The following is a 12,955-nucleotide window of genomic DNA, read 5'->3' as shown; positions in this document are numbered from 1 at the left end:
GCTGTGCTCTGTGTGCAGCCAGGTTCTGCTCTGCAACATCACCTTTTCTGTAACCATGCTGTAAACTTCCCTCTTTGAGCAGCAGGAACTCCCTGCTGCAGGCAGGTCCCACGGAGAGACTGAGCAGATGTTCTTGAGCACATCGGTCTTGTACCTAGGAGAGCACAGTGTTCTATTAACTTATTTTTCTCCCTTTAAGAAGAGCATTTGGGACTTAGACTGTTTAAAAATTCTGTGAGAGACAGTCAGCACCCTCACAAAACTCTTATTAGAGATGTGATCTCCATAGCAAAGCAGCAAAGCCTGGGGATTCCAGATGTCACTTCCCGGCTTTGCATTCTTGGTTGCTCATGAGGTACCATGTTCCGAGTCAGGGCTTAGATCTTGTCCTTAACAATGTCTCACAGGCTTGCTAAATACCACGTACGATGAGTTTAGCATTGTAAAATCTTCTTGACTTCTCAGAATAATTTGGTGCCTATTAACTTGGGTTAATGCAGGTGATTTACAAGCCAAGAGTGCTGTGGCTCTTTTTCACCTCTGACTATTTTCATTTAAGAGGAAATCAATGATAGCAAATACATGTAACAATTTCTTTGTCACAAGAAGATTGGCATCTTCAGGCATGTTTGACAATGTCCTTGTTACAAAGCCAAGCCCAGTGGTCTTTTCAAACATCAGTTTATCCAACATTTTTGTGGTTTTTTTAATGTTTTTGGACAACATCTTTTTTCAGTTCTGGATACTGCTTTTTTTTTTTTTTTTTTTTCCCAGTCCTCTTTAAATTACAGATTAAAAAAAACCTGTTTCATCTCTACTGCATGTGCTTTGGACAGCTTCTATTATTTCACTATTCAGATCCCAAGGAAAGGTTTAATTCTTTATATTTAATTCTTCTTCATATCGATTAAAAAGGAAGAACAGCTTCTATGTTTATCATAGCCTCTCACCTAAAGCAATAGAGATTGCTAGTAGTAATGTTCATTAAAGTCTTTAAATTTGAATTATGGAATGAGAAATCACTGAACTTACAAAACTATCCATTGTCAATATCAATTAACTAATGAAAAGACTGGACATTTTGTCAAGGAATTTTTTGGGTCTTTATTCAATCCAGTCAGGAATTTTGGCTCACCTGTGAGAAAGCAAAGCTGTAGAGAAAACTCATTAAAAAAATCACTGGTAGAATAAACAGCAGGATTCACCTCCCATGGCCTGGTCAAAAGAATGGGATATACATAGGTTATAAAGAAGTATTGTTGGATTAACATGGACATCTTAGTACTTCTGCACAGGCATATTTGAAAGAAGGTGCGAGGTTCTGACAGCTCAGTTCAGTGTCCTGCATTGAAGAACAGTCTCCAGGCAGCTGGAAATACCACTGATATATTGGCAGCTCAAATACCACCAAAATGTTCTTGTAAAGTAGTATGCATATTTGCAGTACTTAAAATTTTTACAACAGCATCTTTTGAGAGGACTAGATCAAAGACCAACTGGTATCATTGAGCAGACACTCAGAACTATGACTACAACAGAAAGATATTAGGTTAAGTGTTCTGACAAAAGCATGTGTTGCCTGGATTGATTGAAGACAGGATTTGATGTATCTATCAATTAAAATCAGAGTGTGCTGGCACAAAGCCAGTAGATTTCTTTGTACACTTGCACCTCTTTTGCTTTACTTGGATGATAGAACACAAACATCTAGCCTTGGCGTACTGTGACTCAAATATTGACAGGAGTGATAACATTTCTGAAGAAGATATGAGTAAGCAGAACTATTTTTTTTAATATGAACTCTCAGCACAGTGGCCTTTAGACATAACTGTGAGAACACTACAACCATACTTAGAGGAAACTGGGTCTGGGGAAGGACCTCAAAAGCTCCACTCAGCCAGCCTCCTAAAGTTGATGCTGGATTCAACATGGTCTAAATTGTTCCAGGATATTTAATTCATCTCTACTAAATCATCTCTGATGTTAAAGACCTTGCAGGACCTCACCTGCCTTCCCAGGCCCTCTCTCCTACTGTTCTTACACTTAGGAGGTTTTTCTTAGTGTCTAACACCAAACTCTTCTGCTGCAATTTTTTATTTTTTTTTTCCTCCATATTCAAAACTGACTTTACGATAATGCTGGAAGGGAGGTAGCAGAAATAAATTAAGTGATTTGGGGGGTATAAAAAGCACCTTGTGTGGGTGCAGCTTTTTCTGGCAAAGCTGAGTTTTTTCAGTACTGTTTTTGTATTTCTGAGAGACTAGAATGGTCTCTTCCAGATAAACACTGCACAAATTGGCACAGCTGCCCTTGCAAACCATTGCTACAGCAAATCTTATGTAAGTACCCATTCAGGTAGTGTCAAGGCTTTGTAATTTTGCATTCACATGAACATTAATCTGTAATTAACTTGAGAAAAGTTCTTGGCTATTGTCTCATAAGAGGTGAGAGTGGCAGGTCCCTTTTACATAAGTTCTTCCATAGGGACAATGAGCCAGGGTCTCTCTGGAGCATTATTTCAAGTACAAATGTATTAAGATGTTAAATATAGACACAATTATAAAGCTTCCATGACATTCACTGTATCAGGAGGAAGGTATTCTGGACAGACACCCTGATGCAGAAGCAAATTGTACTCACAAATTTCACAAGGATATTTCTCACCAGCTCCAGATCCATCAGGTTTTGGGAGAATTGGAATTCCTCTTCCTGTGAATGCCAGGTTTCCACCTTCAGTTTTGTCTGAAGGGTTTTCTAGACAGGACTGATGATGGGGGTGTGGTTACTTAGCAAAAAGGCCACTTTAACTCCTGACTCTGAAGTTCAGTGGCTGAGAGTCTTCACGTCTGTCCATACCTGCATGTTTTGTGTAATGGCATACAGAGTTTCAGAGCAACTGTTTATATTTCAAGGCAAGATGCTTATATTTCTTATATTCCCTCTGCCCATTACATGTGGGTGGAAACATTCCTACTTCTGTGGGTTTTCAGAAATACTTTTTATCTGGATATCTTTGTGTCCACACAGAGAATAAAGAAATGCAAGGAGATGTCCATTACACTGACACTGAGAATATACATTTCCTCTTCTCACCCTAGTCTAAACTGAATCCATTAAACCATAACGATGGATATGTTCAGCAATTTTTCAGTAGCTGATGAGAGGTGCTTGTGTTTTCTGAGTCCTCATGTTATTGTCTCACCATGTGATGTTTGAATGCTGCACTAGTCCACATTTTCCATCTCTTTTTTTTAAATTCTGGGAAATTTTTCTGAAGATCTTAATGTTAAGAGCTCACAGACCTTGCTTATTCAGCTGGGCAGACCTTTAGTTTGTGGCTGTAATATTTCAGAAAAGATTCATGCACTTGCTTTTGTCTTCTTCCTGGAGCATTTGCTATCACCAGAGCAGAGATCTGGAAACTGAGAACACCACCTGCAACTAAGTCCCTAACAAACTCTATGAAAGACTATTTAAACAAGAATTTTCTGCTTGGAGGCCATGAGAGAGTTCTGTCGATTTGTAGTCTTGTGCTCTTTTTCTTAGTGTTTTGACATATTTTCAGCTGGTATAAATGAGCATTATCAGTGAAAAAGAAAAGCTTCTTTAAATGTCTTGAAAATTTGGCCATTTAGCAATGAAGGTTTTAATCCAAAAAAACCCCAAAACCAACCAAACAAGCTAAACTAAATGAAAACATAACCAGGCATATCAGTTGTGTCCTTCCTGGCTTTGTATCTAATGGGTGTTGAGCTACTACTAAAAGTACTATAGGTTAATTATTTTAGAGTTTGGAGATCTTCTCTTAGTATTATAATATTTTTTGGTAGGTTCAGGCTAGCCTTTCCAGACAACACTGGCATTTAGGATAACCTGTGTTATCCATGACCCTGCTTCAGTGCAGGACAGACTTAAAAAAGATATATCTCAGCTTTAAGGATCTAAAAATAACAGATGGGATCCATCTGCCTGCCATGCACAGGCAGGAAGCAGCCTGCTCCCTTCAGCTTCATGATGTTATCTTCAGCCTCAGGATATCTGACTTCTCCTTAAGACACAAAAATAGTTGTGAAGAAACAAAACCTTGCAAATACCTTGCAGCAATTGTAGATCTTCTGTAACTTATTTCCAGTAGCTTTATTAGGATGAATTTGTGTGTTATCCAGTGCTTGATTTGGTAGCCAGTATTCCCAGTGTGCTTGATAATGGCTTCATGCAGTAGCACATTTGATAAAGTTATTTCTAGTTTATGTTTTATTCTCAGGAAACCAATTCAGTTTCCAGGTTGTTTGTTTTTAACAGGTCTTGATGAAACAGGTGAGGAGTAGCTGAGGCATCAATACACACTGGAGTTGTAGGTGTGTTTTTAGGTTATGTGTTATTGAGTGAATGTTAGGGTAGCACAGCCTGTATAACACCTATTCCAAGCCTTGTGATGAATTCTTTGCTACTGTTATTTGTTCTTGCCTAACAAGTACAACCAGCATGAGCCAGGGTTATTTGCACAGCTGGAGCTATTTCTGGTACCCTTATTCATTGAAAAATAAACTTCTGCTACAATGTCCGTAGAGTTTCTGAAACACTAAATAACTAGTTAAAAACTAGTGAAGGGATGCTGTTTGCATCACTGTAGGGATGCATCACTGTCAAAATGTTCTCCTAGCCTTACCTTGTCATCCTGGTGTTTCCCTCTCTTGTCACCTGCTGATTGTAACTGAAGTGCGACACAGTATCGTTCCATTTCTGAAACATTAAATAAGTGCAATGAGCTGGCTTCTCCACAAGGCATTAATAGAAAAAAAAGATTAAAACTATAAACCCATAAAAAACCCATACCACAAAAAATGTGAAAGCATTTTCATTTTTTATGTTTCATTTTAGTCTTGGAACTGAACCGGGTGATTATTCCCACTTATGGAACTGTGCCAGAGCAGCAAACCCTTCATACTCCTGAATGGGTGAGTACTGTTTAACTGTGACTACCTGTGAAGTTTTCTCTTGTAGGAATGCAATGGTCCAGTAGTTGCTCCAGAAGACTGGCATTCCTTTGCATTTTCATCACATGCAATTCCCCTTTGTGATTACATCTGAGTTGCTGTTATCTCCATTTCCCTAAAGGTACCTGAAGTAATTGACTCGGATCTGAAAGTACAGGCTGTCACAGGCACTGGACTCAATTACAAGTGACCAATATAAACTCACTATAAACTGATATATACACATACACCTCCTCCTTCTATGTAATTCTGTTCACAAATCTCTAGGATATCTGTGTGTGTATACAAGAATAAATAGCTCTAAACACACCTTACATATAAACATACATACCCAAGAAAGCTCCAAGAAAGCTTGGAGACACCAAGAAATTCCTTACTCCAGACTGAACTGACAAGAAAAATCTAGAGATGTCCGTTCCCTTTGTCCAAAGTTCAAGGTTCCCAGCTCACCTAAGATTTTCTGCAGCTAACAGGCTGCTGTCTTTAGCTCAAGAAGCCCTGCCTCAGATCTCACAGGAAACCAATAACCAAAGTAACTGGAAATGAGTTTCCTTCTGGGAGGTGGACACCCTCACCTCCCTTGACCCTGTGTTTTGCAGCAAGCTGTTCATTTGAAGCTGTTTAAACATTTTTGAAGAACTTCCATTTCCCAATTGGTTCCTAGACTTGGATGTTATAAAAACCCTTCTTAAGAGTCTCCTTGTGGTTTATTGATACTTTTTAAACATATTTTTATGAAGTGAAATAGCATCAAAACAGCTGGAATATCATATACCTTGTGGTTAGAGCAGTCTTTTCTGAACAGTCTAGTCTATTTCTACTGAAATCGAAATTTGAGAGTCAAAATCTTTATTTTTGGTTACTCATGTTTACAAGCAATTGTAGTTTCTTCTCAGTTTTAGCAGCATCTCTGCACTGCTCCTTCTGTGTCAAGTCCTTGTTGATCACTGGATATTGCAGTTGGAGGAAACAGAAAGATAAAACTGAGATCTGCTGAACCTCTGCTAAATGAATTAGGGCTAACTGTAGCTAGAAACAGAAACTGAAGAGGAAGCCTAACCTGAAATGGTTGAATAGAAGGGAAGTACTGAAGGGAAATGCCTTTTGTCTAAACTTAGACCATGTGTTCCAACCGGAAGTATTCTGGAAATTTGATTTGATTTTGCGAGTTCTTCTGAGGAGCCAAAACTAAGTAAATTATTGGCTAATAGAAGCAGTCCTGTTCTTCTTATGGTGCTTCTTCTAATCACAGGGTCATATGCTAAGTTTGCCACAAGATCCCTGCCTCATTTGGCACATGATTAGGACAATTATCTCCAAAAAGCCAAAAATCTGTGGGGATATTTTTTGTGGTACTTCAGAAAGCTTTAAATGTGGCAGGAAATTGCAGAGAAGGAATGAAAGGCTCTTACCACTAGAAAAACTGAGCTTGGTCCTGGATATTTGGACAACAATATTTTTGTGCAAAACCTGTAAAGTTGCAGCCACCTTTTCTTTTTCCTGAGTGCCAAGGAGAACATCCATGGCCCTGTCTGCATTTGCAAGAGTGAGGTATGGACCTGGAATTGAGTGTATGGCTCTTTGAAGAGAGAGAATTGCTGAGCTCTCTGGAAAGGTGTCACTGTCCTGCTGTATAAATCTTGACTCCAAATTTAGGAGAAAGTGAACAGATTGTGGCATAAATGTTTAGATGCCTTATGTGATGACCATTAAAATCAGAGTTATACTGTTACTTTCTGTCCTGGGGAATCTTTTAAAATTAAGTTTCACAACATTTGCACATTTCACAACACGGAGATTCTATAAGGAGAATACCAAAGGCATAGTCAGAAGGAAATCCCTGTTTTAAGCATTTGTGCTATTTAGATGAGGTGTAACAAGAAAAGGAAAGAAAAAAGAAAAGAAAAGAAAAGAAAAGAAAAGAAAAGAAAAGAAAAGAAAAGAAAAGAAAAGAAAAGAAAAGAAAAGAAAAGAAAAGAAAAGAAAAGAAAAGAAAAGAAAAGAAAAGAAAAGAAAAGAAAAGAAAAGAAAAGAAAAGAAAAGAAAAGAAATTTTAAAAAACCCTAAAAAAACCCCACAAACAAAAAAAACCCCAGACATTAAATAAAGAAGATAATAAGTAGTATTCCATAACTACTAAGGAGCATAGAAATATGGCATGTGATGCTACAATTTAATCACGTATCTTTAACAACATGTACAAGGAAGACAAAACTGCACAGACAGCATTAGTTCAAACCTTTTCCAGCTCATGTTTCATTTTGCAGCTTATCTGCTTTGTAGGTAGATAATTTGAATTTGCATGTAACAATAAGATTTTTTTGAGAGTAGGTATCTGCAGAGAGAAGGTAACTTCTTCAAACTTTCTATTACTGCTGCCCCTCATACAATTTCTTCTGCAAGAAGGCTTCTGGGAAGTTCAAAAGAGTGAATTTCCCAGCTCTTGCATCCCAGGAAAGATGGGGGTTGCTTAAAACCAGGTTTTCAGTGAGCACTTTCTTAATTTTCTTTAAAAGTAAGGCCATTTGGTCTCTCTAATCAGGAGTGACTGGAATTCCTCTTGCAGCCAGCAGCAGCCTGACACTCAGACAGGAAGTCAAGTGGGTGTTAGGTCCAAAGTTAGCTCAGGGGACAAGTTATCCCAATGCCTGGCTGGGTACCAGCTGCTTTCTGCTGACAGAAATGCATGGCTGTAGTGACACCCCATATTTCCTCTCCTTGTCTTTACTCTCAGTTTATTTCAGTTTGTTTCATTGCTAAAATTCCTTTGCGTGTTGAAGAAATTAAAAACAACAACACCTTCTTCTGATGAAGTGCTTGCTAATATTTGCATTATTGCTATAAAGAGAACTAAAAGAATCCTCTGTTGTTGTTAAAAAACATGAATAATAAAGGAAAATGTTAAAGGCACAGCAGCTTTATGGCCCTCTGGAGACAGACAAACATTATTATGCAATATGCAAATAAACTTACATCTTCCAGTACTATCTTATATATTATATATATATCAATATAATCCAGAAAGAAATGCTTGTGTTGGTCTTAATGTCAGAAAGTTGTCTCTAGTGGTTGCTCAGAACCTAAAGCAATAAAAAAATCTTTCTATATGGCTGTGATAGTCAGAAGAACTTTTAATTTCTGTAACATTTTCTTCAGATGATCTCAGAGTCTTTCATAAATTGTTACGTTTCCTGATACCCTGGTAATATAATTGGGTTTATTTTTATTTACTTGTTTTAAAGTTTCCTGAAGCAGGCAGAGAGACATAACTGTGCTCCTAATTAGGCACTCTGAAATTTTCCCCTTCATAAAACCCACAACTGAAATGCAACCTGCAGATCCCCCATGTGCCTGTCCCTGTGCCCCAGTGGGAGGATTTTTTGCAGGTGCCTGAGAGGCAATGTTACACAGGCTCTGCTCTGCTCTCTTCTTTGCCAGTACTGATTTATTCACTGGCATGCTGCAGGAAGCTATTTTGAAGCATATCTGAAAATTATGTGGTGTTGCAGACAAGTAGTTTATCCCTCCAGTAATGATTACATTTGGCACTATTGACAGTCACACCAAAGGCTCTTGCAGACAAAATAAAGCACTTCTTTCATCTTTCCAGTTAGATAAATCATTCCTGCAAAATCTCTTGTTATTTAAAATAATCCAGCTTACAATACCGTGCTTGTTCAGGGTATAGTAAACAATAAATAGCTGCAATTCCTGTGCACATATTTTTCTTCATGATAGTCTCTGTTCTGCCCATCCTACCATTATCCCCAGTGAATATTTAACTATATCATGCCTGGAGAAGCTTGGAAAAGTGAGGCAGGTTTCTTGGTAGTGTAACCATTTTTCCTCCTTGGAACACGAATGAATTGCTGAAGGAAGCTCTTCTCCTGCATGTTCTCCTTTATCTACTGCAGGCATCGCATGTAGCCATGACTACAGGAGCAGCTCTAAGAGTGAGACACAGCAGCTCGCCTTAGATACCAGCAAGCCTGGTTATATGTCTGGAGGGGCACACCGAAGGCTCCCTCCTGACAAACTCTGAGTCAAGGGGCTGAGGGGACCTTCCATGGTGTGGGCATTTCAAGCCATCACATTTCCCTCAGCCTTGTGTGCTGGGGCAAGCTTATCTCCCTGTCTCACTTGCCGCTTTGCCAAGTGCTGCTGTGTCCCGGGCTCTGGGAGGGCCGATGCTGTTGGCTGGGGGTGGTTTGTGCTGGATTACCAGAGAGCAGGAAACTCAGGGAGTAGAAAGATAAGATGTGTAAGGTGTAAGGGAAGGGGAGTGCATGACAGAGGACTGCTTATGACCAGCACCTTCAGTGTGACTGCGTCAGTGCAGCACTTCCCAGCTCCAGCAGGATTCCACAACCACAACCTGCATGTGCATCTGCTGGCAGTGGAAAAGGCATTTGGTGCTGAGGAGGTGGTGTCTGCATTCCACACATTTCTGGGCTCCTCCAGTCTCCTCCCCTGGAATGGAAAGCCTCTGATGCTCCCCCCTGATCTGACCTGTTCTGCACTGAAACACAGAGGTACACCCACATGGACGTGGCCACCCTGCCTGTAGGCTGGCCCATGTAAGTGTAACCTCAGTGTTACAAGGAACTTTACTCATGGCCAAGTCCTCCTGTCCTTCAGATTCCTTCTGTTAACTGATAGTTCCCTGGTAGGCAAGCAGTTGGTTGTACAGCACTCGGACAGTAATTAATGGCTGCAGATTGTATGCTAAGTATAATTAGTATTTCACATCTTTGTATATATTTCTTTTATTATTACTATTATTAGTGGTGTTAATCAATATTAACTGGCTGTCCATTAGGATATTATTAAAACATTAGAGCGCACAACTGATTGCCTCCATCAGTACTTAAAAACGTGTTTATGCCAAGGCTAAAAAAATTAAATAGTGCATTAAATAGTCCTGTGTTCATTTCTTCCAAAAGGAAGAGGTGTCAATGGGCCTGTTCATCATTTGGGGCTATAATTTGCTACTGATACTTTAAAAAACTGTGTATTGAAATTTCAGCCCCATTAATTTGTCTATGCATGCAAGCTTGTGTGCATTGGTATGATAGTAACATTTGTAAAATTGTCAAATAATATTACTTATTTAAAAAAAACCCTAAATAAATATTGTCTCAAAGGAAATGCTAACTTCAAAGTACACCACATCTTTTTGGTTTCCAGTCCTGTTTTTCCCTGGATAGTTATGTTGAATAATATATGATTTTTCATTATCAGCTATCCAGTAGGGATTACAAAATATACCACACATGTAAGTTAATGTGGCTGTTGGAAACTTGGCTATTACCTTCTCTTTTACATTCTACTTTTTAATTTTAATTGAGAAATATTTAATTTATTTAATATGAGTTACATAACAATCTATTTTTGTGGGTCTTAGTCTTGACCTCTTAAATATTCAGGCTTATTGAGTCAATTCTTTATTATTTTATTGATATATAAAGTGTCTATGGAAAGGCCAACTGAAAAATGCCCTTGTGATTAAAAGCAATGGAGACTGCTTTTTAAGCATTTAAGAAGTTAGCTGCGTAAGTATGAAGTTCTGTGTATCTGGATTCATGCAGTCCAATATTTATTAATCTTTCAGCTGTATTCAATTTATATCTGTATAGTGTATGAAAGAGAGAGATAAAAATGTATGAATACAATAGCAGTTATGCACACATCTGAATAACAACAGTTATGTAAGTAAATTTATCAGTCAAAATGCTGGTTAATAGGAAGATTTTATGTTATAAATAGGTTTTTTTATAACTATTTTATATATAGTTTTTTATATAGTAAATTATTCTTGATAACCCAGTTATCACTGGTTTTTTAAGCTTAAAAAAGACTACATTTAAAGGAAAATTTTTCAGTGAAATTATGCAAACACAAATTATGATCAAATCTTCTTCTATCAAAACTTGATTTGATGTTGGCTTTTTTCCATGCCTTTCTTCACTATCTTGAGGACAGGTCATATCAGAAAAAGTGCTAAAAGCTGCAGTGAAAATAAAGTTAAAGCTGTTACTACTTTTATGCTTTCAAGCACTTGACTTTCACAACTAAACTGTGTCTTTAAACAGAAGTTATTATAATGATGCTTCTCAGATTCCAAAGAGAAAAAAAGCCCAATTAAAAACCCTCATGCTTTATGTAGTGGCAGCCCTTCCCACTGTTATTCCTTACCACAGGATCTGGGCTCTGCATTTCCAGTGTTGGAGCCATCGCTGGGGTCCCAGGCTGGGCTCTGTGCCTGCTGCTCAGGCACCTCCCAGGCTGTCCCAGCGGGGGCTGTTGGATGTTGTTGGTGCCCCTTTCCTCCCAACAGGGAATCTTGTCAACATTAAATCATCATGGTTATGTTTTAAATGAGGTTGGAAATGATACAGAGAGGCTGTGTTTTACACCTGTGACAAGTCCTCAGCAGGAGGGAAGCTTGTCACAGCCAGTTCTGGTTTCTTGATAGGACTATGCCAACTTCATCTCTGAAGAATTCAGAAATTCACACCTGTGACTTGCTTTGGCTGATAGAGATACTCAGTGTCATTGTGGTCTGGTGATGTCATCTGGAAATTGAATGGGTTTTTTTTCCCCTAGAACTTTATTCACAGTATGTTGATTTGGTGACTGCCTAGGTAGTCTCTAAATCCTATCCCAACCTGTGAAACTAACATGCAGAATGTGTGTATACTGGCCATATGTGTATGTGTCAGCAGCTGCTTGCTGTCAGGTTTGTCACAAATCCCAACACACAGGTGGCATTCAAAGAAAACTGTTCTATCCAAGAATCTGCTCAGACTTTTGAACCTCTTTGCAGCAGGTCCTAGCCTTTGCACATGCCACATAAAAAAAAAATTGTGGGTTTGAACTCCCCTGAGTTTATTTAAAATACGGAAATTTTGTCATAATTACTGGGAGACACATCTTGGTCGCCTGTTTTGGTTCAGCCAGTAAACAGTTACAAAATAATCTACAGGGAGAAGTTTTGGGAAAAAAAAAAAAAAAAAAAAAAAAGAGAGAAAATTTGTTTTGGAAAAACTAACACGTGGTTTCTAAAATACTGTGTGGTCCCTGAGACTTGGGTGTTCCTGAATGAAGACTGACATTCTTCTCAGTTCTTCACAGTTGAAGAACAACCGTTTCAGGGTGCACTTCTGATGTTTCTGACACCATAACCACATTTCCATGGCTTTCTTTGGACCAGACATCCTAGAGCTCCAAAACCTGACCTGGAATGTATCACGAGATTTGGTCTGAACCGACAGGGAAATTCCAGGGATGGGACATCTGGGGATCATTGCCATGTCCACAGCAGATGCCAGAGATTATTCTGTGTCATTTTGCCTGACCTGATCCTGGCTTAGCCTACCCACCATGCCCAGTCAGCTGGAGGCCAAAGCTCCTCTGCAGTTCTGTGAGAGTCCTCTGTGTGGGAGCCTTGCCAGCTTTGGAGATGCTCCTGTCCCTAATGCCATGCTGAGTCCCACTTCAGGCTTTTGGTATCTGTCAGCTTCAGCGGCACTGCCTCCATTTACAGCATGGATGGATTTGGCCAAGTACCTGAGAAGCTGGCACACATTACATGGCGTAATTCGGATAACATTTCAGCTGTACCTGAAAGGAGGGGGGGGGGGGGGGGGTTGATAATGTGTGATATTGCCCTCAGAGTACTCTAAGAAACTACAAAATCATTATGCAATCATTCAGGTTTCCCTGTCATCAACATGTCCGTATCATTTCATGCATGAAATAGCACATTAAGATGTTATTAGTGGATATGACAATCTGTCCTACTTTCCTCCAGGGACTGGATAATGGCTTATGGATATATTAAAACTTTTGATTTTGGCATCTGTTATAACATGATGGATGTGTGGCACACAACAATGTGTTTTTTCTTGCTGAGTTGTTGCAGATAAAATAAATCCACATAATATACATCTGTTTGG

General features: G+C 38.9%; 1 protein-coding gene across 1 annotated transcript in view; it reads left to right on the top strand.

The window, feature by feature from the left end:
- The window catches only part of LOC131591769 (anoctamin-6-like), a 70,088-nt gene that overhangs the window by 20,970 nt on the left and 36,163 nt on the right, over positions 1-12,955 (top strand). The window contains exon 2 of the mRNA XM_058862811.1: positions 4,882-4,958. Within this exon, the coding sequence (XP_058718794.1) occupies positions 4,882-4,958 (77 nt within the window). The remainder of the gene's footprint in view (positions 1-4,881; positions 4,959-12,955) is intronic.

This window comes from Poecile atricapillus, chromosome W (genome assembly GCF_030490865.1).
Source record: "Poecile atricapillus isolate bPoeAtr1 chromosome W, bPoeAtr1.hap1, whole genome shotgun sequence".
Classification (NCBI taxonomy): Eukaryota; Metazoa; Chordata; class Aves; order Passeriformes; family Paridae; genus Poecile; species Poecile atricapillus.
This window is presented reverse-complemented; position numbering and strand designations above follow the sequence as displayed.